Source organism: Taudactylus pleione, unplaced genomic scaffold (genome assembly GCF_031769625.1).
Source record: "Taudactylus pleione unplaced genomic scaffold, aTauple2 ptg001253l, whole genome shotgun sequence".
In the NCBI taxonomy this organism is placed as follows: domain Eukaryota; kingdom Metazoa; phylum Chordata; class Amphibia; order Anura; family Myobatrachidae; genus Taudactylus; species Taudactylus pleione.
In genome coordinates, this window is record NW_028285653.1 from 493,274 (window position 1) to 520,459 (window position 27,186).

General features: G+C 44.5%; 1 protein-coding gene across 1 annotated transcript in view; it reads right to left on the minus strand.

Annotated features, from left to right (window-relative positions):
* LOC148450935 (vomeronasal type-2 receptor 26-like) overlaps window positions 1–26,977 on the minus strand; it is a 51,889-nt gene extending 24,912 nt beyond the window's left edge. Inside the window, exons 1-2 of the mRNA XM_088462503.1 lie at window positions 26,952–26,977; window positions 26,555–26,846 (exon numbers count right to left, since the gene is read on the minus strand). Coding sequence (XP_088318629.1) covers window positions 26,555–26,846; window positions 26,952–26,977 — 318 coding nt within the window. The remainder of the gene's footprint in view (window positions 1–26,554; window positions 26,847–26,951) is intronic.
* Between the last annotated feature and the right edge of the window lie 209 nt (window positions 26,978–27,186).

The following is a 27,186-nucleotide window of genomic DNA, read 5'->3' on the forward strand; positions in this document are numbered from 1 at the left end:
AGCTATTAAGGTTAATAATACTGTAGGAACAAAAACAGGCCCAAGTTATGTGGTTTTACCTGTTTTATCATGGTTTAAAAAAAGATCCAGATACAAAACCAAAACCCGCAAGGGTGGTTTTGCAAAACCAGATCCAGATCCAAAACACGAAGGAGATACAGATCCAAAACCGAAAACAAAAACAAAACATGGGGGCCGGCACACATCCCTACTTTAAATCAATAAGGGAGGGGTGCTAGTCCAGGCTTGAGGTGTCTCTGCCTTCAGGTGTGCAAAGAAGCACCCTAAATGGAGTATATAGAAAAGGGTCCTAGACTGCACACCCTGAACATATATAGTGGGAGGTGCTACCTGTTGAGACTATTATTACAGGCACAGAAACAGACAAATCACAAATCACAGACAAATGACTGATTATAGATATAAAATACATTATGAAATAATATTTTGCAATTAATAAGTAGAGGTTTGGCCAAGGGTATTGGCCTACCCACCATATCCAGGTAACCTCTGTAGGGTAGGTCCCTAACATTCTGGGGTTAAAATCCAGAGCGCAGGACACCCGCAAACCAGCTCAAGCGAGCCACCCCAGGGTATATTCTTATATATGCCGCCATAGCTGCTGTTACCTATCTTACTTTACACTTCACCTTTCTCATTAGAGCTATGCCCTGGGGGTGGTCGGCTGAGCTGGTTTGCGGGTGTCCTGAGTACTTAGTACTGAGAGTGTGTGCCTGCATTCTATGTACCCTGTTTTGTACTACAAGTCTCAGCATGGTAGCACCTCTTATTATGTTTACACTTAGGGTGTGCAGTCCAAGCCCCCCCTTTCCAACAAAGAGGAAGAACACATCTGTAACTTTCCCACAATTAAAAAAAACACTTAAACAGGGTTCCTATTACAGGATGGATTCAATCCAAACCAGCTGGAAGGTAATAAGGACAAAGGCCCTCATTCAGAGCCGCTCGTAAGCGGCCGCTCGTTCGTTCTGACCGATGTTCGCACATCTGCGCATGCATACGAATTTTAATATGCATGCGCGAACCAGTCAGTGCGGCCGAAAATCGTTTGTTAGCTATATAGCGAATGCCTGCTACTTTGAGTGACAGAAGGAGGCGTATGTGGGTGGTAACAGGGGAAGGTGTTTGAAAACGGGGAGTGAAATTCAGAACGCAGGCGTCCTTAAAGGTCAAAACGGGCGTTTTAAGGGAGTGCATAATTAATCCAGCAGCGTCACCTGTTTTTTTTTTAATCAGAACTGCTCGCAAAATAGCGGTTGAAAAAACCAACCTCAAGAATAGCGAGCAGTTCATATGCTGTACGAAGTACTCGATTAATCTATTAAATAGCTTTCATGACATATGGTGCGAGCGGCCAGGGGGCGTATTTTTCAAAATTACAACCGCAAGTTTTGCTTGCTCATTCAGACTTAGAGGCGTGAACAGACCACAAAGTGCAAACGGTTCATTTGAATAGCCACCCCTTTTTAGAAAACAAACGACCGCAAATAGCGAGCGGCTCTGAATCAGGCCCATAGTCAGAGGTTCACTTTTTAAACATATGTAAAATGCATTTTCTAGCAAGAGCAGATAGAATTTAAATATTTGCACAGGCCCTGGTGGATTGAGAGGAAGTTGAAATAATACCCAAAATGCTCCACTCATGGAAGAGGGGGGCAAAGTTATTAAAATGACTTATGGAGTATGTCCTAACCTGTCTACAGACAAATTGATCAGGTGAAATTCCCACATACAGTGATAATAGGAAGACTCTCTTGAATAACATTTGGGTACAAGTATCTTAATCAGATAAACCATTATAAACCATCTCTGGGATGACAAATATGCTCAATGAAAATATTATAAAACATCTCCCCATAAATACTATAAGGTAAAACTGATAGGGAATTAGACATTTACCCCAAGATGTTATCCAATAATATATGTGGGAAAACTACAAACCAAATAGACAACCCTGTTTTAATTGTCAAGTGATCAACTGGTATGTGCAGTGTTGGACTGGGACAAAAATGACCCACCAGGACATTACAATGGTAGGGCACACTGGAGGGGATTGGTGAAAAGTTGAATGGGCTCTAGGGGGTGTGACCAGCCACCAAAGAGTCAGAAGGAAAGAAGGAGAACTGCCCCTCTCACCTGCATGACTTTGAAATAGGGAAATTGGTCTGGGTATCATTTTAACCAGTGTGAGACTGCTCTCCAATGCTTTCCCATGTAATTGAAATACATGGGCAATGTTGTGTACACTACTGACAGGTTCATGCAGCTATACCACCACCACCACGAAAAAGCAGTGTGCAGTGGGACATAACTCTGACCTGTCCTTGTGGAAGGGACAGATTCTGGGCTGAACGGACCAGCCTCCTAAAATCAGGTCTACCCCACCAGCATCATGACAGTTATCAGATGTCCTGCTCTCTCCTACCTGTTCCTGCAGATTTCACTATCTGATATCCAGATTTATGGATCCTGGAATGTTGAGACCCTATTTGGAAGAATGGATAGATACAAATATAGAAACGCCTGATAAGGGGAGTATCACAATATGCATATCATGGTCAAAATACTAAGTGCACCAAAATTTGCACATAGCATAGTACATATAGTTATGATGCACCCAGCATAATCCTATACAATGGATCCCTGCTTGTTTCCTGGTTCTTATACATTGAGGACTCTATTTAATAAGGAGTCCTAACCCCTTGAGCAAGCTTATCTTTGCATTGCTCGTGATGTAGAGATTACGCCTTTTATACTGCAGATGGCATTCGCGGTATAATACACTGAGTCCCTGCCAAGTTGCTGCACAATACGGGTGAGAAGACGTGTCACGCTTGCACATTGTACAGTAACCAATCGCCAGCAGCAGGAGGTTGCCGGTACCTTAGCAGAAGAAACCACTTAGGAGGTGGACACCACTAGACATCGCCAGACAGGTAAGTCACCTTAAATACTGGCAGCATATTTGTAAGTGTCACAGTGATAGTAAACAAAATATGCCCCCAGTATTTGGTATCACTGATAAATGGATAAATGGAGGGCTAAATATTATGAATTTTAAGAATAGAAGTCACAGTGTGAACCACTGCTCCTTGGTTCTCTGCACTCTGCATTCCTCATCCCAGTTGTCTTTTCCACTACCAGTTCTCTCCAATATGCACTTCCTGTATCTCACTGCCCCCCCACTCTTTCCGGTTTTCTCTACACCCCCCACTCTTCCTGGTTCTCTCCACATCCACCACACTTCCCAGTTCTCTCCATGCCCCCCACTCTTTGCAGTTCTCTCCATATCCCCCACTCTTTCTGGTTTGCTCTGCATCCCCCACTCTTCCCAGTTCTCTCTGCACCCCCACACTTCCCAGTTCTCTCCATGCCCCCCTCACTCTTCCCGGTTCTCTCCACGCCCACCACTCTTCCTGGTTCTCTCAACACCCCCCACTCTTCATGGTTCTCTCCACATCCCCCTATTCTTTTTCTGCTCCCCACTCTTCCTGGTTCTTTCTGTGCCCCCCACTCTTCCCTGTTCTCTTTCCACCCCCACTCTTCCCAGTTATCACTGCACTCACCACTCATTTCCTGGTTCTCTCCATGCACCCCCACTTTACCCTGGTTCTCTACACTTTGCACCTCTTCTGGGTCCTGGGTGTGTGCAGAGGAGAGGTAATGCAAATGCAGTCATCTACATAATCACCATCAATATCCTGTTAGCCTGACAGGAGCAGCAAACTGCCAGACACTATGGCGTAAATTTACTAAAGTGAGAGTTTTTAGAAGTGAGTTTTAGAAGAGATGTTGCCCATAGCAACCTATCAGATTCTAGCTATTATCTTCTAGAAGGTGCTAGTTAAATGGTAAGTAGAATCTGATTGGTTGCTATGGCAACATCTCTTCTAAAACTCACTTCTAAAAACTCTCACTTTAGTAAATTTGCCCCTATATGTCTTCCACAGAGATAACATGCACCCTTAGGCCCGGGGGTCGCCATGGTGGTGGTGAGGGGGTCCTTCTATCCCCAGGTTACTCGTACCAACTCCTACCCTCTGCACCATCCCATACATTCTCTACATTTGAGGTTCATGCTATACGCCTCTTCCAACCAGTACACCTGCGAGTAGCTGTCATTTACCGTCCCCCTGGCCCTCCAAGTTCCTTGACAACTTTGCTTCCTGGCTCCCTCACTTTCTCTCCTCTGACCTCCCCTCCATTATCCTTGGTGACTTCAATATTCCAATTGATATCCAAATAGAATCCTCTGCCTCCAAACTCCTTACCCTCACATCTTCATTTGGTCTCTCCCAATGGACCTCCTCACCCTAACATGTGAGTGGGCACTCACTTGATCTAGTCTTCACTCACTGCTGTAATATTTCTAATTATTCCTTCTCCCCATTTCCCCCTCTCTGAGCATCACCTTCTCTCCTTTAACCTACTGTATCTCTCTCTCCCTCCTCTCCTCTACCTCCAAAGGCCACCATCACTAAGCGTAACATTGAGGCTATCAATGCCATTTCTTTATCTTCCCTGCTTGACTCACTTCTCTCCCCTCTCTCTCTCTCTCCTGCCCTGAACAAGCTGCTTCCCTATACAATGCCTCCCTTACTTCTGCTCTGGACTCTGTTGTGCCAGCAATCACTACTCACCCTCGCAGATCCACACTACAACCCTGGCATTCCAAATGCACCAGATATCTGCAAAAGTGTTCAAGACCCGCCGAGTGACAGTGGAGAAGATCACGCTCTAAGGCAGATATTCTCCACTTCAAATTTATGCTCTCATCCTACAGTGTTGCCCTTTCCCTATCTAAACAGTCCTATTTCAAGAACCTCATTTCCTCCCAGTCCTCAAATCCCCAGAGTCTCTACACCACTTTCAACTCCCTCCTCTGTCCACCGCCTCCCCTCCTCACTCACTGCCAGTGACTTTGCTACCTACTTTACATCCAAAATCGATTCCATATGTCAGGACATCACATCCCACCAGTCCCGCTGCTCTACACCTCCTTCTTTCCCTGATCATCCATCTCCATCCATTTGGCCGACTCTGACAGCCTTCTCCCCTGTATCTGGAGAGGAAGTCATGGCTCTCATCCAGTCCTCCCACCTTTCTACCTCTCCCCTTGACCCTATCCCTTCATGTCTCCTCCGCTAGCTCTCTCCTTATGCCTGTTCCCATCTTGACCACCTCCTCAATCTCTACCTCTCATCTGACACTGTCCCTTCTGCATTCAAACATGCGATAGTCTCCCCCATTCTTAAAAAACCTACCCTTCATCACAACACTCTCCAACTACCGTCCCATCTCTCTCCTCCCTTTTACCTCCAAGCTCCTTGAGTATGTTGTTTACAAACGCCTCACCACCTTTCTTTCCTCCCACTCCCTCCTTGATCCTTCTTTAGTCTGGCTTCCGTTCTCTCCACTCCACTGAAACTGCCCTCACAAAAGTCAGCAATGACCTCCTTGCTGCCAAATCCAAGGGCCACTGCTCTCTGCTTATTCTCCTTGACCTCTCTGCTGCCTTCGACACTGTTGACCACCCTCTCCTGCAATAAATCCTTCACTCCCTTGGTTTACATGACACTGCTCTCTCCTGGCTGTCATCCTACCTCTCAGACCGGTCCTTCTCTGTCTCTGCTCATGACTTCTCTTCCCCACCACAGCCTCTTACAGTAGGTGTTCCTCAAGGTTCCATTCTTGGACCTCTACTATTCTCCCTCTATACGTCCTCTCTAGGTGAGCTCATCAGCTCTTTTGACCTCCATTATCATCTCTATGCTGATGATACTCAGATCTACCTTTCCTCCCCTGACCTCTCCCCCTCTCTCCTCACTCGTATCTCCAACTGTCTCTCTGCTATTTCTTCCTGGATGTCCCAGAGATTTCTTAAACTTAATATGTCTAAGACTGAGCTGATCATTTTCCCACCCTCCAACATAACCTCACCTCCCACTATTTCTTTAACAATTGATGGCACAACTATCTCTTCTAGCCCCAAAGTGCGCTGTCTTGGAGTTATCCTGGACTCCTCCCTCTCCTACAAACCACATATCCAGAGATTATACCCGTTCTCACCGAGGATGCCACCAAAACCCTCATACACTCACTGGTCATACCCAGATTGGACTACTGTAACCTTCTCCTATCTGGCCTCCCCAACTCCCATCTCTCTCCTCTCCAGTCTGTCCTCGCTGCTGCTGCTCAGCTCATCTCCTCTCCAAATGATCTACAACTGCCTCCCCTCTCCTACAAGCCCTCCACTGGCTCCCCTTCTCTTTTAGAACCCAATTCAAGGTTTTCACACTTGCTTACAAAGCCCTCACCTATTACTCTCCCATTTACATCTTTGACCTCATCTCCCTCCACTCTCCTGTCCGCCCCCTTTGTTCAACTAATGCACGCCGCCTCTCATGCCAACTGATTACTTCCTCCCACTCCCACCTCCAAGATTTTGCCCGTGCTGCTCCCCTCCTTTGGAACTCTCTCCCTCTCCCTATCAGACTCTCCTCCTCTTTACAATCCTTCAAATGGTCTCTCAAGACCCACTACTTCATCAAAGCCTTCCAGCTCCCATCCTAACTTGCTGCAACATGCTCCTTCCTCCGTTTACCTCATCTGTGTCACACCTGTTTGTCTGCCCCTCCCCTTTAGAATGTAAGCTCTTATGAGCAGGACCTCTGCCCTCTTGTGCTTCTCCTTTCTTTACTTTCACCTACTTCTTACCCCCACCAGGGCACCTAACACTTGGTTGCTTACGCTCTATTGCATATCTAGGTGTTATGGTCACTTATGTAACAATGTATATTATCCATGTCCTTGTCCTATTTTGTACTGTAAGTCAGTTCTCAAATTATTTATTTATGTACTTTGTAAGGCGCTGTGGAACACCTGTGGTGCCATGTAAATAAAGGATAATAATAATAATAATAATAATAATAATAATAATAATAATAATAATAATAATAATAAGTAGACACACAAAGAGCATGTGTCCATGTATGGACAAGGGTGATAGCATATGTGGCATGAACCCGAGCACACATGATTAAAATTGCTGCCACGGGACTGAAGGGATTAACCCTTATGCAGCGGCACCATTTTTAAAAGCACTATTGGGCCATGGGCACCATGTACTGCGAATGTATATGTAATGTTTTTGAATGTGTTAAATTCAATGTGCTGTGTGCAGTTGTGGAAATGTACTTTCACATGTATAGTTTAAGGACTTATAAGGAATGTACAAGTTATTTTGTTTTAGAAGACTGTAATATTAAGAACCAAAAGGCTTTTGAGACATTCTCACCTCCTAGTGATTATCTTGATGTATTGGCCAAACCCAATACAATACAATACCCAGCAAGTTTGGGAAAAATAATTTGTGTTTAAGAAGCTCCTATTGGATGGAACTTCCTAAGAACTTAGAAGGTGTTAAGATTGTAAATAAGCCACACTGGTTTTAGTCATAGATATGTGAAAGGATGAATGTAATTGAAATTTGCATTATATTTACCTTTTCAGAGACAGTATATACTAACTCAGTTTGTGTTTAAGGAAAGCCAAATATTTTCGGGATGGTACAGAGGAAATTTTGTTAGTTCCTTTAAATTGTAAGATGTGTTTATTTATGTTTTGTGAGCTAGCCTGATTGGCTAACAGGAGCATAGGGTGTGCTTACCCCCTGTGATAATGTGTATTGTAGTGACATCTATACCAGGCCTGTGAGCCTGGTGTGTGTGTATCTTCTTGAACATCAATGATTGAACTACTGTAACATCTCTGTATGTTGACCCCCTTAAGGCTGAGGGCTGAGACATTTTTAAGACTAATGAACAATAAACATCTTTGCCTTATACAATGACTGCATCTGAGTCCTGCGACAACAGATTTGCACAAAACACTATTCTGTTCTCTGGCTGTTCTGGATTGAGCACAGGTGCCTCCAAGCTCAAGCTCTCTGTCAGCTACTGTGCAAAGCCTGGTCCATTGTGAGGGATCAGAAGGAAAATCAAGAGGTGTGGTCGCAGCTCATCAACCATACGTGGCAGAAGCAGTTCCAGGTGCCGGCAGTAGGAGCCTGGTTGTATGTATGAAGCGGTTCCAAATGCTGATGATAGAGTTTGGTGGTGGCAGAATCGTTACACACCCACTGCACCATTGCCAGAGTCAGTGACAGGTGGTTACTGAAAGTTAGCAGGAATCCCTGATACCCCAAGATCCAGTGGGGATTGAACCCAATCTGTGATTGGTGTTGAGTTGAGGTAATTCGGTCACAGATATTGGTAGCATAGAAGTGGCATAATCCCATGCAGCTTTTTCGGTTACCTGACTGGAGAAGCCGAGTTACTCAGGAGAGGAGTAAATGCAGTTCAGGAGAGCACGCAAGATGTCTGACTACAGCAGAATGGAGTTGCACCAGATGGAGGTGGAAAGTGCGGATAGCATAACAACGGATGCCCCTCAGAACCTGGTGAGAGCTACAAGTCCCGCACCTTCTAACAGCAGTTATATTTCCCAACATTCCCCAGCATGGCAGGAATTCCAACGTCCCAGTGGGGTAGAATTGATACCCTAGCAGATCAGCTAGCCAAACTGGGAGAAAGAGGAACATAACAGGAATGCATGCCTATCATTTGGATGTGGAATAGCAAGCGAGGACCACCAGCCATTATAGCCAAAAACCATTGCAAGCTGCTATACCCAGATCAGGCCATATACAGTTTGGCAAGTTTGCAGAATTGATACCCTAGCAGATCAGCTTGCCAAACTGGGAGAAAGAGGAATGGAACAGGAACACATGCCTATCATCAGGATGTGGAATAGCAAGCAAGGACCACCAGCCATTATAGCCGAAAACCATTGTAAGCTGCTATTTACAGATCAGGATGTATACAGTTTGGCAAGTTTGCAGACAGTGATGGGGACATTGATGGACACTTGCAAGTATTTGAAAGGACTTGCAAACTACATGATTTACCCAAGCAGGAGTCATTCAGACACCTAGTGCCCACATTGAATGGAGAGGCACTGGAGGCCTATCAAGGAGTGGCCACCAAGGACTGTGGTGACTATGGCAAAGATATAAGGGCCCTCATACAGCAAAACTTCATCACTCCTTAGTACTACAGGAAGTTCTGGGACTTTCCCAGGAACCCTGACACCACTCACGAGCAATTCACCACCCAGCCGAGGCAGTATGTGGTGAAGTGGGTGAAGGGATCTGGTGCCACTACCTGTGATGCACTCATTGATCTGATGTGCCAAGAGCAGTTCTACTGCAGGTGCACCACAGAGGTGAAGGAGTGGGTGCTAGACCAGGAGCCATCCAGCTTGAAGATGGCAGCCCAGCTAGCAGACAAATATGTGCAATTTGGCCACAAGGGCAGAAGTGCCCAGCCAGCAGCCAACCCCAAAAGACTGTACCATCAGGGGGACACCACTCTTCTGCTCATTGCCCCCAAAAGCAAACATCCTCCAACTCATATCCTCTTGGCCAGCAACCACCCCGTCCTGTCTCTGCAAATCATCAGTGACCACTGGGGACTCAACTGGACAAGAAGTGTTATGCCTGTGGCAAAATCGGCCATCTGAGGATGAACTGTCCCACACCCCAAACACACCAGACTCATCTCTCAGATCTGAGTGCTGGACTCCTGCTTGCTTGTCTGACGTGTGGATGTGAGTCCAAAGAGACTGTTCCCACTCCAGTCAGTCCAATGGAGTGTGGCAAGGACAGGTGGACTCTGTGGAGACAGTCACCTGCATGGCCAACCTTAAACATGTTGTGGCACCTGTAGCTGGTCCAAGTGGGAACCCTGCAGTGACAATTATTTTGAGACTCTGGGGTTTTAATTAATGTAGTGAGCCCCCAACTTATTGATCCTGCTGCAGTACTGCCAGGTCACACTGCCAAAGTAACCGTGGCAGGCGGAATGGAGCAAAAGGTTCCTTAGGCAATAGTCTACCTGGACAGGGGAGCTAGCCAAGAGTTGTGAGATATTGCTGTCATGGATGGCCTGTCAACAAATGTAGTCCAGGGAAATGATCTTGGTGGTTGAATTGCTACCACATTTGTCAAGTTTCCAGGCTGCAGTTTCCATCAACTACACCAGAGCAGCCCAGCCAAAAGGAAAAGACAACTGCCAGCACAGGCTACCATAGCATTATCATCCAGCCCAGAGGAAAATATTATAGTGGCTAGATCAGCACATTTACCCAGCATGCCTTTTACCTCTGGTATGCCTACATCCCCTAGCAATGCAGAGTATGTTGGTTCCAGCTCATTGGATCCTGTGGAGGAGCCCAGTGCTGCTCCTGTCCCTAGTGGCTTGCCAACTCCGGCAGTCAGTATGAGTGACCACACTGACTTCACTTTGACTGACCTCAACCAGATTGACCCTAGTAATCCCAACCCATACCACCCTATAGAATGTCCCTACTTAGAAGGAAGTGTGGGCCACAGGCAGGAGTTCAGGAAAGCTTGGCTTGTTGACCCATCTCTGGAAGGCATATCAAACAATGCTGGCAGTGGCCTTTCAGGGATGGTGGCAGTGAGTGTGACCTGGTGGGAAGGGTTTGGTAGTCAAGAAGGTAGAAGGGGATAGGCCAGTTAGTTAGCAAGGTCCCCTGCTTGTGCCAAGTAGATCGGGGAAGACACTAAGGGGTAGATTAGACAGGGAACATGTCCAGCTGTTGCCCCCAGGGAGTTTTTCTGTGCAACTGGTGTCAGTTGCCCATAAAACCCCTTTGGACAGTTACCCAGAGATAGACCATACACTGAAGTGCATGAACCAGAGCCTGTCCTGGCCTGAAATGTGTACTGTATGTCCTGTGCCATTTTCTAAAAACTTAGAAGGTGTTAAGATTGTAAATAAGCCAAACTGGTTTTAGTGTAAGATATGTGAAAGTACGAATGTAATTGATGTCTGCATAATATTTACCTTTTGAGTATATGCTATCTCAGTTTGTGTTTTAGGAAAGCCAGCTGTTTTTTGGGAGGTAATGATGAGTTCCTTTAAATTGTAAAATGTGTTTATTTTTTTTGTGAGATAGCTTGATTGGCTAAAAGGAATACAGAGAGGATTTACCCCCTGTGTTGAAGTGATATACAGGGCCTGTGAGCCTGGTGTGCGTGTGTATCTTCTTGGACATCAAGGATTGAACTGCTGTATCATCTGTATGCTGACCCCTTTAAAGCTGAGGGAAGAGTCTTTTTTAAGACTATTGAGCAACAAACCTCTTTGCCTTTTACAATGACTGCATCTGAGTCCTGCGACAACAGAATTGCACAAAACGCTATTCCATTCTCTGGCTGTTCTGGATTGAGCCAGGTGCCTCCAAGATCAAGCTCTCTGCCAGCTACTGTGCAGAGCCTGGTCTAATGGGAGGGATCAGGAGGTATCAGCTGAAACTAATCAAAAGGTGTGGCCGCAGCTCGTCGACGCATATGCAGCAGAAGCGGTTCCAGGTGCCGGCAGTAGGAGCCCCGTTGAAGTGGTTCCAAATGCCAATGGTAGAGTTTGCTGGTGGCAGCATCGTTACATGCCCACTGCACCATTGGTGGAGTTGGCGACAGGAGGTTACTGACGGTAAGCGGGAATCCAGTGTAGATCAAACATAATCTGTGATCGGTGTCAAATTAAGATCATCCAGTCACATCATACATATGTATTGTTTGTCTTCAGAGAACATTTCATGTGTATACATCTCTGGTGTACAGCTGTACTGGCTCTGGTGACAGGCAGGGCCAGACTGGGACTAAAAATAGGCCCTGGCATTTACAACATACAGGCTGCATTCCTTGCTGAATCAGGCCCTAAATGTGATAACTAGTGAGCACAACCTTCACAATTCATTTGTTTTTTCTGTGCACTGTGATAGAAGCACTGGTAAATTGCTAAATTACATATATGTTTGTTCACGGTTTCTGACCTATATGTTCTAAACCCCCAGGAAATATCTTTGTCTGCTTGATTAAAGTTTGGGCTTTGAGTCAAAGCCAAATAATGGGTCCCTGGGGGTGTGGATGTAAGAGAGAAGAGAGGGCTCCATCCACAAGGACAGTTCAGGTGTTGATGCCTTCAGCCTGAGAGCAGGCTGATTAATGCCTGCAGCTGTGAGAGGCTCATATAAGCTGTGACATGGTTTGGCTGAGTGTCTCATACCTGGGAGAGCAAATAGTCACACTTTGATGTACTAGTAGTAAGTACTGTGCATATGCCTATGTTTGTGGTGAGGGCAGTAGGCCCTACCACTTTGAGAGAGGGAATTTATTGTTTAGTTAGTGCCTAGATGGGATAGGATTTATTTGTATGATTTCCATTTTTAAACTGCAGAATAAAAACTACCTGCAGATAGCTTGCACGAAAACCCAGGGCTGGTGTGCTGACTCCTAGTGGCTGTGTGTTTGGAGGTGTCCATATACCCCAGGAGAGGGACCTCCTACCCTGATCATATTACAACACTACATAAGACACAAATTATCCAGTGGTGAGAATATTGTATCAATATATCCTTTCATTGGAGTCAGAGGACATGGAGACAATGTCATATTTACATTTCAATTAGAGCTGAAAGAGGCTCTCATCAGCATAAATACAATTAGTTTATCATAGAGAACACATCAGGTACCACAAAATGGAATCAATGTTCTCAGTATAGGGGGTATATTTACTAAAGTTCCATTTTTTAGATGTGGAGATGTTGCCCATAGCAACCAATCAGATTCTACGTAACATTTATCTAGCACCTAATAGACAATGTTGCCTACTCACTTCATAAACAAAAGTACACAGTTTATTTGAAGTTAGTTAAAATAAAGACACAGTAGCAGATTATTTGAATATACTGTATGTTGCCCAATAACACGCTCCTATGTAGTCTGTAGTCAGGACAGTTCTCTATTGTAGCTAGATGACACCATATGCTTAATGCCAGAGATACAGTATGTCCATAGACTAAACATATAACAAAGAGTTCATACACATTAATAGTTATAATAGTGTTTAACTTTAGAAGGTTTTCCTATTGAGTTATATAATTCTTCATATATGGGATAATAGAGCAAATTTCTGTCGAAGCTGGATAATTGGCTGAGAAAGAATCTGTTTAAACTTAAATCTGCACAATGCCATTTTGCGAATGGCAATGAGACGCCATTTTGCGACTGGCTGCCCAGCACCATTTTAGTGAATCTCGCCCATTATAAGTACATACGGCGATGCTATTATTTAGCGTCGTGCGATTCCCTCATAATAGAAAGATGTTAAAAGTCCCAAATAAATAAATACAGATCGTCACTAAAACATCTAACATGATCAACCCTGCAAAACATGTACCATGGTGTACTCCACAAACACGTAGTCGCACAACGCTAACTAGCATCTTTTCTCAATACCCCAACACTGACACACTGCACACTTACATAAAAGGTTCCCTAGTATTAAAGTGTAATATTCAAGGTTTATTCAGTATTAGTAATGTTGTGAAATAAATGTAATTTGATATCTAAGGTTTAGTACATGGTAAGCAGACCGCGTTTGGTGTTGTACTGATCCACTGTGTCTTTGCAGATTTCCGGTACCATCAGTGAGAAGATCGCAACATGTGTCTGCAAACTATGGACTAGAGAGAGTTAAACATTAAAATGTACTCTGTAATGTAGCCAGCTTAGATTTATTATGCAGCGGGAAAAAGGACACAAAGGGCTGTTAGAGGCTGGATTGTGTCCATACGAATTGACCTATGAACTGTACTGTAACAGAAGAACCAGGAAGAAGAACTAATGTAATCATGCCAAACTATTCTATTGTATTGCCTATCTCTGTAGGAGTATATATGTGGGCTCTCTAAACCTGGATGTCAGTCTGCTTGCTTTTCTGTTGCCGGAGGTTTCTACTTTGATGCCGGTATCTGAGTCCAGAGCGTGTGCGTATGTACCTTGGGTCTGTATAATTTATTTGCGCTAATTGTATTTAGATCACAGCGTGTAACCATCTGTTTTTATATTGAATAATAACTTTTCGTGCTTTGGAACCACATTCAAAGTCTGAAAGCATTTATTTCTTGTGCGACTCATAACTCTAAATAGCGACAATTTTAGAGTGTATAGATAGGCAGGAATCGATAGTTGGGGGCTTGCAGTGTGAATCACACTACCAGTCATACAGTAACACTCGGTCAGCGATCTCTCAGCAAAAGGGTGGAGGCGCCATATCAGGAAAGAACGCATTGTGCTTTCGAAATCTGCTACCACTTTGTTGCTGAGAGTCCGCTAAACGTTATTGTGTGAGTTCATGGAGCGCTGATTAAGAATCCAGGGACAAGGGAGGAAAAAGTTTGTTTTCCTTCATTGATAGATTTTTATGTTAAAAAGGGGAAGTCGCACAATAGCGTAAGGGTAATAATATGTTTTGTGTAGTAGTCGCATTATTGTGTATGCGACTAGTTGCACAATAGCGTATACGTGTTTCCTATATTGCTGCCATATGGTTTAAACAAAGCCATTAAGATTGCATTGATAGATAGCATTGTTGTAAATATCTTGATCAGTGTTGCCATAATCTGGGAAAATGTATATTTTTCTGCGCAGGAAAAGGGTGTGTAACAGTGAGTATTTGTTGGTAGGGGTACCATGTTCCCTAGTTAAGGGTATTGTAGGACCTTTAAGTGCTAGGTGCCTGGTGTCAGCCTAGTGGCTCGGTAGTAGATAACACAGTCTATACACATAAGCAGGTGTAGTTGTTGTCTTTGTTGTAGTTTCGGCTCTCAGTGTGATTGCAGCATTTAGTGATCAGTTAGGGTTATTTGAGCATTGTAATTGAACCGCACATTTGTGGCAAAACTGTGATTGTGAACTGAGCAGAGGGTGGACGAAATCACTGAAAAGGGTAAGTGTTATTGGAATACCTACATGCTAGCAGTTGAAAGGTATTCAAAAAGGGATTAGGTGCATGGAAGCAGCCTGGTTATTCTTCCATAGGTGTGTGGGCGCATCCTGTTAATATCGTCCACAGGTAAGTGAAAGTGTCTTGACGTTCTTTCACCAGTCTAAATCTCTATTGAAAAGCTTATGGTTTTCATAAGATGGGAGCCAAGCAAACGGTAGAGATGTTAGATGATTTGCTGCTGTTGGAAGCGCCGCTTGGGTCGGCACGGCATATTACGCATACCAGGTACGGTGCTTATGCAATTAGGTACTGTGATGTATGGCATAAAATGACAATGAAGAGTGTTAGACCTTTCCCCAGAATTGGCAGCTTTGATAAGGAGGTATTGAATAATGTCCGAGATAGCATCTGTATGGTGCATTCTCGAATGAAAAAGGTAAAATATAATGAGTGTTTAAATTTGTGGCAGCATGAGGGGGATGCGTGGCTTAAAGGTGTGCACACGATGCAAACTAGCATCACGAGCACGTTACAGGAGAGTGCACATGCAGCGCTAAACTGTGGTGCATGTGCGCCATGAAATAGCATGCACATGCAGCAAGGTAACATTGCGGAAGGTTTCCAGTGGTTCACATGCACCACTACCACCCTATGCGGATGGGGGTGGAGGTACAGTCATTGTAAAAACCCATAAAAATGTAACAAGTAACTTGTACCCTCTCTGTTTATGATGCAGATGATGAACCTATTGTCATGCCTGCCATTTCCCATGATGTACACATGTTAGATGCTCCATCACAACAAGCACAAGTGGTGGCCCCATCTTCATCTGGGATAGTACAGGAAATGTTAACATCCACTGCTCCCGTAGAGGAAGTTGTTAACTACATACGTAGCAATAATAGACTAAATCCCCAACCAGGTAACAAGGTCAAAAGTAGCAGTGCGGCCGGTCTGCATCCCATCCAGAAAATAACTGTTCCGAATGGGAATGCGGATGCGAATGGTGTAGTGCCCACAAGGGAGGTAGCAATGCATTGTCCATGGACAAGAGTGGAGCTAAATTCCATAATGAATGATTTCCCTGATCCTAAAAAGGAATTAGCCAAATGCCAAAGATTTTTGAAAAATTTGGGTAGTGCTCATGAGCCAACCAATAAAGATTGGTGAGTGGTATTAAGGACTTGTCTTCCACACAATCACAATACTGATGTGAAAAAGTTATCACGGATTGTGTATTGGACGGAGATGGTCCCTTAACAGACGAGAGTAACCGAGGTAACATTACCAGCATAATAACTCAATTGGGTGTATATTTTCCAGTAGTAGTTAACTGGAGTAAAATTTTCCCCATAAAACAAAAAGAGAATGAATCTGCAGAGGATTACTGTACCCGAGCTCTGCAGGCTATCACCCAGTACACTGGGATAGAGGATATTAAAGATAGCACTCATCACAGGGGAATGATCATTACGGTACTTTTGGATGGTCTAAATGACAATCTAAAGACCCGAGTCCAGACCTCACTACCTGGCTGGAGGGGAGTTACTGTAGACACCCTCATAGAATCCGCTATTGAACATGATAAAAACATCTTTAAAAAGAGAGAGACCCAGAGCAAGAAGCTAATGGTTGTTAGTATTCAAGCTCTAGAGGGAATGACTGTAACATCACAGCCACCAGACACACATGCACCTGCATAACTACACGTCCTCACCAATCCTGCACCACCAGAAATAAAACCCTACCCTACTTATCACACACAGCCACAAAACCCATACTATCCACAACCACCATATTACCTTCAAAATCCTTATCCACACCCATAATCTTTCCCTACCACTCAACCTTCACAGCAACCCTTTCACCCACCCCACTCATGAAGGTGCTTTAACTGCAACCAAGTGGGACATGTAAGTAGCAACTGTAAGGTGAAGGTAGGAACCCCTAACCAGGGAGTACCTGGATATCCTCCTAAGGGATATACACAGAGTACAGGAAATTTCCAACAGTCACCAGCTCCAATTATGGCCTTAAATGCTGTATTGGAGGGTGAGAGTCAACGCTAGGGGTCAGGTCATACCTGTAGTCTACAGATAGTCAGGTTAATGGGAAGTACTAGGGAAGAACCGGTGATGATGGTTGATGTAGCTGGTACTGAATATCCTTTTCTGGTAGACACAGGGTCGACCAGATCAGTGATAAAATCTCCCGCTAATTTACAGGTGACCAGTGAGACAGTACCAGCAATGGGTGTAACGGGTAAAGTGCAACATTATCCTTTAACCAAATCCACAGAGGTCACTATCGGGCTATTGCATACCAGGCATTCTTTCCTCCTTGCAGCAGCGGCTCCTACTAACCTACTGGGAAGGGATTGGTTATGTAAGATGGGATGTGTCATATATTGTACCCCTGATGGTATATTTCTAGATATCCCTGAGAGAGTTGCACACGAGGTGAGGGATATATTGGACACTCCGCAAAGGATAATGTATCACTCTACCGGTTCAGGTAAAAATCCATCTCAGGTAGATCAAATGTTATCCCAAATTCCAGATTCACTTTGTACCAACAATGGACAGGACACTGGATTAATGGCAAATGTAGCTCCCGTAATGGTGAATCTAAAAAGCGGTAGGCAAGCTCCAAAAATTCTGCAGTACCCATTAAAACTGGAGGTAGAATTAGGGGTTTATCCCATAATTGAGTGATTATTACAGCAGGGAATTTTAGTCCATACAGCAAGTGTAGCCAACAGTCCCATTTTTCCTGTAAAGAAAAGTGGTGGGAGGGGTTATAGGCTGGTACAAGACCTTAGAGGGGTTAATAAGGTGGTAGAGAGACAATTTCCCGTAGTGCCAAATCCAGCTGTCATTCTTATGCAGATCCCACCAAATGCAACCCATTTCACTGTCATTGACCTCTGCTCTGCTTTCTTCTCTGTACCTCTTCATCCTGTCTGTCAGTACCTATTCGCTTTTACATACTGGGGTGTACAATACACTTGGACACGATTGCCCCAGGGCTTCATAGACAGCCCCAGTATCTTCTCCCAAGCCTTACACAACTATTTACAATCCTTTCAACCTGCCAATGGATCTGTACTAATTCAATATGTGGACAATTTATTGTTATGTTCTGATTCATTTATTTCTTGTTTAAATGATACTAAACTTTTATTGCTTCATCTCTCGCAAACAGGACACAAGGTTGCTAAGGACAAACTACAGCCATGCCATCCCAGGGTTAAATTCTTGGGACATTGGCTAACCCAGGCGTTACAACATCTGACAAATGTCAGAATCCAAGCCATACAGACCATGACACTGCCGCAGAATCAACAGCAAATTCGTACCTTCTTGGGAATGTGTGCATACTGCAGAATGTGGATCCCGGGTTTTTCTATTTTGGCCGTGCCATTACAGGACTTAGAACCTCATTCAGAGTCGGTCGTTGCGGCCGCATGGCCGTACACAACCGATATTCACTAAACTGAGCATGCGTAAAGTTCGCAATGCGCGTGCACAAACTAGCTGTTGCGATCAGAAATTTCTCTCTCCTAGAACACAGCCAGGTCGTTAGTTTGAATGACAGAATGAACCATTTGTGGGTGGTAACAGCGGAAGGTGCTTGAAAATGGGGGAGTGGAGATCCGAATGCAGGCATGCCTAATTATGCGAACGGCATTTAATGGGAGCACATAATTAACAAAGTAGTGTCATTGCACATGTGACATGGGAGGTTTGAACACTGACTTGATCGTAGTGCTTAAGAGAGGGTATGGTCAACCTTAAGCTCTACGACCAGCTCCGATGGTTACCGATGGTCGCGATTAATCCTTATATCCCAGGAGATGACATGTGTGGTGTATGAGAAGGGGGCGTGATGTAGTCTTACGACTGCTTCTTACCCTCGGTCATTCAGCTAACGATCTCATCTTAGGACTGCAACTTGTGATCGCTTAATTTGCATATCTGGCCCCTTTCCCCTACAACCGTGCAGCCGCAACGACCGACTCTGAATGAGGTCATTAGTCTCTTCCTTAAAGCCTAATCATGTCATACACACAGAGTAATCAGAGCAGGTTTTCCTTAACCTTAAGGATAGTCTGACAAGAGCACCTGCGTTGGAAATACCTGATTATGAAAAACCTTTTGATTTGTATTGTACGGAAGCTGATGGTTATGCAGCAGGTGTCCTCACACAAAAACATGGTGATGCCAGTACACAATTGGACACTGTGACAAGATCACTCCCAACGTGTTTAAGAAGTGTAGTAGCAACTGCTCTATTGGTCAGTAAGAGTGAGGATGTGGTATTAGGCCATGATATGATTGTTTATACTCCCCATGCTGTATCTGCTTTGCTGAACTCTGCCCAAACCAGACATGTCTCCTCAGCTAGATTCACAAATTGGGAACTAGCCTTACTAGCACCTGCAAACATCTCCATCAAAAGGTGCAGTACGTTAAATCCAGCTACGTATTTACCATATGTGCAACATGATGCACAAAGGGTGGAGAGAGGAGAGTTGCTGGTGACAGGTGAGTTCTGCAGGTATATTGATGCACATGATTGTATGGAATATCTGAATCAAAGCTTTACTGCAAGACCTGACATACGGGATACACATTTAGAAAATGTAGATGTGACATTTTACACGGATGGGAGTTGTCATAGACAAACTGACACTGGAGAGTTATGTACAGGTTATGCTGTGGTAAATGACGAGGACGTTATAGAAGCCAAAACTTAGGCCCACCACACTCGGCCCAAGTGACGGAACTGGTGGCACTAAAGAGAGCATGTGAATTAGCAGAAGGAAAATCTGCTAATATCTACACTGACTCTAGGTACGCCTTTGGGGTAGTACATGATTTTGGTGCTCTATGGCATCTGAGAAAGTTTATGACAGCAGCAGGCACACCAATTACACATTCCAGACATATAAAAGGACTACTGACAGCAATCCAATTGCCTAAGACAGTGTCGGTAATTAAGTGTAAAGCCCATACATGTGAGGATGATCCGGTGTCACTGGGCAACAACAGGGCAGACGAAGCTGCAAAATGGGCAGCAGGGTTAAAAATAAATGTACCAACTGAACAAATGATGACTTTTCAAACGATTGACATGCTGAAATTAATTGAGATGCAAAATTTGTGTTCCATTCAGGAAAAGACAGTCTGGAGGTCTAAGGGATGTGGGAAAGAGTCTTCTGGACTCTGGAGAGATGGACAAGGTAAGCCAGTGGCTCCCCAGGCGTACTACCCAAGCCTGGCTGAGGCAGCGCACAGTCTGACTCACTTGGGAAAGTAAGGTATGTGCAAATTGGTGACAGCATACTGGTGTGCACCGAGTTTTTCTTCTCAACTGGAAAAGAGAGCAATGTCCTGTCTGACCTGTTTGAGGGAAAACATTGGGAAAACGATCCCTACCAAACCATCCTACATTCCTCTGACCGACGGACCTTTTCAGGTAATACAAATTGATTTCATCCAATTACCGCCCTGCAGGAATCTCAAGTATGTATTAGTGTGCACTGATGTGTTTTCTAATTGAGTTGAGGCATACCCAGCTGCCACTAATACTGCTGCGTTTACTGCCAAGAAAATTGTTCAGGAGTTTGTATGCAGATACGGTATCCCTAGAATTATTGAGAGTGATAGGGGTACTCATTTCACAGGTGATGTCTTCCAAAAAATGTGTAAGCTGATGGGTATTAATAGTAGACTTCATACCCCCTACCGACCGAAAGCCAGTGCCAAGGTGGAGAGGATGAACGGGACTATTAAAAACAAATTATGTAAAATCATGGCGAAAACTGGACTGGGTTGGCCAGAAGCTCTCCCACTTTTCCTTCATAGTATCAGGACAACTCCTAGACCCCTTCTCAATCTGTCCCACTTTGAAATACTGTTTGTTAGACAACCTCACTTGATTATAAATCCACAGGAAGATTTGAAAGGTAACAGCGAGGTAACTGTAAGGTATCTTATAGCAATGAGCAAACAGTTAAAACAGCAACAGCAGAAACTGAAATTGTTGTCACATGAGATGCCTGAAACAAACTGTCATGATGTTGAACCTGGAGAATTTGTTATGATCAGAAATTTCTTGTGTTCAGGTTGTCTAACAGATCGGTGGGAAGGTCCATATCAGGTGTTGCTGATGAGTACAACTTCATTGAAGGTGGCAGAGAGAGTTACCTGGGTCCATTCCACTCACTGTAAGAAGGTCAACCAACCGGTGGAGAAACAAAGCGGAATCGAGGTAGATAATGTACACCTGTCAATTGCGAGTCTGCTCTGGGAAGGTTAAAGGTTAAACTGAGATACCTGAGCTAAAGAAATATGTAGATCATTGTTTTCAGCAATGGATTGGTCTGCTTTGTTTATCTTTGTGTTTTCTCCCAGAGTCCTCATTATCTTGGGTTGTTTCGGGATCTCTGGTTTCTGTGATGGAGGACAGAGGATGGAGAGGGGAGCTGATGGTGATATCAAGGAAATGGAGTTGGGAGAAGGAGTGCTAAACCTACCGGGAGAGTATCTGAGCAAACCCAGGGCCTGATTCAGACCCGGTTGCAAGCGCAGAGTGCTCGCAACCGGGTCGATGGTGGCCCAGAGCGCATGCATACGATGGAGCCGGCTCCGTTGTGCGCATGCGCGAGACCTGGAAAGCGATGGGCAAACCTTCACTCTGGGTCTCGCACCAAAGGGGGCGTGCTGTCGATGTTGAGTGACAGCACGCCCCCTATGGTGGGCCGGGCAGGGGGGGGTGGATGACCAAATGGAGGCGTTCCCATGTGAACGCCTACTGTTTGGGGCCGGCCCACTGACATTTGTTAGAGCCAAAATCTCTCTGGGGCTTGCAGCAACGAGACCCTACCACAAGGGTCTCGTCGCAAGCTCGATGGTCGCGGTGGTCTTGACCATCGTGACCATCTTCCTGACCGCTCACTATAGCTGTGGGTGGTCACCCACAGCTATGCGAGCGGCCAGGAGGCTGTTCTAAAAAAAAAAAGACAGGCCCTGTTTCAGAGCGAGCGCTCTGTCAGAGCATCTGGCTCTGAATCAGGGCCCCAGTACAGTAATTGTTAAGAGATCTGCTATTCTGGATACTTGGAGACAGTGTTAAGGTCTATCATCTGAGGATGTTTGTGTGAGTTCTGTGGGTTCGTAGTCAATGAGAGATGCATCCAACAGTGCCAACCCAAGTAAAACCAGTATTGGGGTGGGTATCCTTTAGAGGATTATCATACTATGGTGGGCAAAATTCTAAACCAATCCGACTGTTGGGTGTCTATCACATGCCCCAAGGACAACATAATGTAGGATTAGTGCCATTCCCATTGAATGTCTCTGAAATTTTCAAATTGCAAAGAGGACATGCACTGGATGGAAAATTCCTAAAGTCCAAACCACCTCATTTTAAACTCCACCAGTACCAAGTAGATAAATCACTTTTATGTTTAAACATCACCAACTCCAATGACCCAGGAAGTTGGGAGGTGACGTTGAATAACCAGACGATGACCTTTTCACTAAGAGCTGATCATGAGCCTATGAATTACAAATTGTTACGCACAATTAGGTCGGGTAGAAGACACTTCCGGTATAAATATACACTAAGTTCCATCAAAGAAATGCTTGGTAGGGTACCAGAATGGTATTGTGCCAAGATATTACAAACAGAAACTTGTATGAGTCAAACGGGAGAACCTGAAATAGGATCACTCGCTAGGGAAATGTGTGTGACGATAATGATGTTTACTATTCCTTATGATCTCCCCAATGATGTATATTATATATGTGGTAGAAAAGCGTATAAGTGGCTCTCTCCGAGTACCGAAGGTTTGTGTTATCTGGGAAGAGTAGTCCCAGAGGTTATGCCCCTTACACATGGTGAAATGCTTGGTATTCATGAAAACACACCATCACCATATCTTCACACACAGTATGAACACATATACAAAAGAAATATGATACCTGGTGACGTGCATAAAGCCACACAGTTAATTAGTGAGACAACTGGAAAACCAAAAGAATGGTATTATGATGGTGGTTAGAAGTAGCAATATGAATACTGAGGTAAATGTAGGACTGCATTACAACCCTGAACTAGAAGGTACCATCATATGATGTATAAGATTTAGACATGCATGAAATGTGTTATTAAAATGTTATTCTAAAACATCTTAAATAATGTAAGTCCCTATCCCCTCCAAGATTTCCTTTATAGGATTGGTGCATCCCCACATCTTTCCCATGATCTCCCAAGGTCCGCGGTGTGCGTATAAGGGTAGTTTTATGTCCCTCCCACAGACACATTATTGATGGATAGAGAACCACCTTGTGCCATCCCATAATATAACATTAGATGATATGACATAATGTAAGCCTAAATTAATTTTAAAATCAGAGTATGGTAGCATGTTGTCTGCTATCAAAGGGTACACTATTGAAGCCGGATAATTGGCTGAGACAGAATCTGTTTAAAATTAAATCTGCACAACACCATTTTGCGAATGGCAAGGAGACGCCATTTTGCAACGGGTCGCCCAGCGCCATTTTTGTGAATCTCGCCCATTATAAGTACATACAGCGATGCTATTATTTAGTGTCGTGCGATTCCCTCATAATAGAAAGATGTTAAAAGTCCCCATTAAATAAATACAGACTGTCACTAAAACATCTAATATGATCAACCCTGCAAAACACTTACTATGGTGTACTCCACAAACACGTAGTCGCACAACGCTATCTAGCGTATTTTCTCAATACCTCAAAACTGACACACTGCACACTTTCCTAATAGGTTCCCTAGTATTAAAGTGTAATATTCAAGGTTTATTCAGTATTATTAATGTTGTGAAATAAATGTAATTTGATATCTAAGGTTTAGTACATGGTAAGCAGACCACATTTGGTGTTGTACTGATCCACTGTGTCTTTGCAGCTTTCCGGTACCATCGGTGAGAAGATTGCAACATGTGTCTCCAAACTATGGACTATAGAGAGTTAAACATTAAAATGTACTCTGTAATGTATCCAGCTTAGAATTATTATGCATCAGGAAAAAGGACACAAAGGGCTGTTGGAGGCTGGATTGTGTCCATACGAATTGACCTCTGAACTGTACTGTAACAGAAGAACCAGGAAGAAGAACCAATGGAATCATGCCAAACTATTCTATTGTATTGACTATCTCTGCTAGTGTTTATATGTGGGCTCTCTAAACCTGGATGCCAGTCTGCTTGCTTTGCTGTTGACGGAGGTTTCTACTTTGATGCCGGTATCTGAGTCCAGAGCGCGTGCATATGTAACAACTGTACCTTGGTCTGTATAATTTATTTGCGCTAATTGTATTTAGATCACACTGTGTAACCATCGTGTAACCATTGTGCTTTGGAACCACATTCAAAGTCTGAAAGCATTTATTTCTTGTGCGACTCATAACGCTAAATAGCGACAATTTTAGAAGGTATAGACAGGCAGGAATCGATAGTAAAATATGATTGGTACCAATGTTAGATAATGTCTCCAATGTGTGTAGGTGAAGAATAGTACATACATGTGGCCGTGACATTCTACTGTGTCCTTTCTTCCATCTTCTTTCCCCCTGACCTCCTTTAGTAGATGATAAAGAAGTACTATGACTGCCAGCACTAATACTGAGCTGCTTCTGCTCTTCTATCAACTGATCCAAGATTGGTTTTATGTTACACACTATGACAGGTGTAAGGTTAATGTATTTGGACTTAGTAGAAGTTATTGTAGTACAATCAGACAGGGAAATGAGAGATTGTTACCTGTACCATGCAGTTAAAGACTGGAGATTTTTGTGGACATTGCTTATTTATTATTGGCATGCAGATGGTGGGCACACATCATCCCACCCCCACTAAGTACTAAGGGTGTGAGAAACGTGTGGTCAGGGCACCCTAACCAGGACTTTTGATGGGTTTAGCTGTTTTACATGGTTAAAACAGGTCTAATAAGGTGTGAAGAGGGCAATGATTAATGAGTGCCCAGAACAATTAAATTGCAAAACTGGGTGCTCATTAATGATTGCTGACCATGCAACAATAGAGTCGCCCCCTTTGTCCTAATGGTGCCCTGATAACATCCTAATGGCTTTTTTATTAGCGCTGCTACTGTAAGATACAAGCTTGGCAGGAAGACCTGAGCCCAGTAGCGGATTTACCACTAGGCAACCCAAGCGGCCGCTTAGGGCCCGGTGGGTCCCTGGGGGGCGCGCAGACAGCTCTGTAGAATGGAGGCTTGTTATGTCATTGTTTTGCCCGGCAGACTATCAGCACATTGATTGGACAGCTGCCGGGTGCTGCTCTGTGTCTCTGCACTCCTCTAGTCTCCCCTGCTCTGCTGCATGTGACCAGTAATGTCACACGTAGAGAGAGGAGAGGAGCCAAGGAGAGGCCGAGGTGCCTCCATGCTGACATGTGGAGAGAGTGTAATAGGAGGTGAGTGCCATTGCCTGTTGGGCCACATACTATGGTGCTGTGGATTGGGGGGAGGAAGGGAATTGTCCACCTGCACCTGCTATAGTCCGCAGGTGAGAGGGGGTGTTTGATGTTTCTATCACCCTCCGGCTACAATCTCTGCAGGATGTGGGGGAGGGGTGTTTGCTTGTGCTGTGTGAATGTATAATAAATGAATGTTTGTGTCAGTAAGTGTGTGTCAGTACATGTATGTGTATATATGTGGCTATGGGGGCAGTGTGTGTATGTATGGGGGAAGTGTGTGTGTGCAGCTATGGGGGCAGTGTGTGTGTATGTATGGGGGAAGTGTGCGTGTGCAGCTATGGGGGCAGTGTGTGTGTATGTATGGGGGAAGTGTGGGTGTGCGGCTATGGGGGCAGTTGTGTATGTATGGGGGAAGTGTGCATGTGCAGCTATGGGGGCAGTTTGTGTATGTATGGGGGAAGTGTGTGTGTGCGGCTATGGGGGCAGTGTCTGTGTATGTATGGGGGAAGTGTCTGTGTATGTATGGGGGAAGTGTGCGTGTGCAGCTATGGGGGCAGTGTGTGTGTATGTATGGGGGAAGTGTGCGTGTGCAGCTATGGGGGCAGTGTGTGTGTATGTATGGGGGAAGTGTGCGTGTGCAGCTATGGGGGCAGTTGTGTATGTATGGGGGAAGTGTGCATGTGCAGCTATGGGGGCAGTTTGTGTATGTATGGGGGAAGTGTGTGTATGTATGTGGGAAGTGTGCGTGTGCAGCTATGGGGGCAGTGTGTGTGTATGTATGGGGGAAGTGTGTGTGTGCGTCTATGGGGGCAGTTTGTGTGGGGCTATGGGGGCAGTGTGTGTGTAAAATTGCATGCTGTTGAGGGAGTAGGGCCCCAAATTGATATCTTCCTTAAGGCCCCATGAGGTCTAAATCCGCCTCTGCCTGAGCCTGGAAAACAGAACCGCACATGTGTAATTATTACTGGCTTGTTGTCTGTGATATTTGCTGTATTTATTTCCATGTAATATGTAAGTCCATTGCACAGACTATTTCATCTACTATACTCGTGGTTATATCTCTGAGTGCCTACAATAACTATAAGCTGTTCTAGTGTAGATTTCCAGTTACCCATGCTGGCAATGTGTGTCTCTGTGTATAGTGAGAGTACTGGGAGCCACTTACCTGTGGGTACCGGTACAGACTCAGTAACTGGGCCATCGCATGACTTGTATGGAAACCAGAATCACCGACAAATCCGGCTACTTCCCCGTGTTCCCTACAGGAATAATTAGGAGCCTCCTTCCTTTCTCCAGACAATATCTGCAGGACATAGCTTAAGGATTTCTTTGGATCCCCACAAGTGTTATATATGTGATAGCCCAGAGTAACATTGGGGAGAAGGTCGGGGTCCTTGTTAATTTCATCAACAGCAAAGATAAATGCCAGGATGCTCCTGTACTCTTCAATGTTAATGCTGCAAATTGTTAGAATATTAGCAATGATGTAATTCCATTATATTATATCTTATACCCAATTTTTAACATGCAATAAATAAAACTCTATAATTATCAGAACCAACCAGGAGTTTTCCTTTAGCTGGCACATGGGACCTAGCATTTAGCAAGCAGTGCGGTGAGGTAAATGGCTGGGAGGCACTAGCAGTAAATGGCTGGGGAGGCACTAGCAGTGATGTGCGGTGAGGTAAATGGTTGGGGAGGCACTAGCAGTGATGTGCGGTGAGGTAAATGGCTGGGGAGGCACTAGCAGTGATGTGCGGTGAGGTAAATGGCTGGGGAGGCACTGGTAGTGACGAG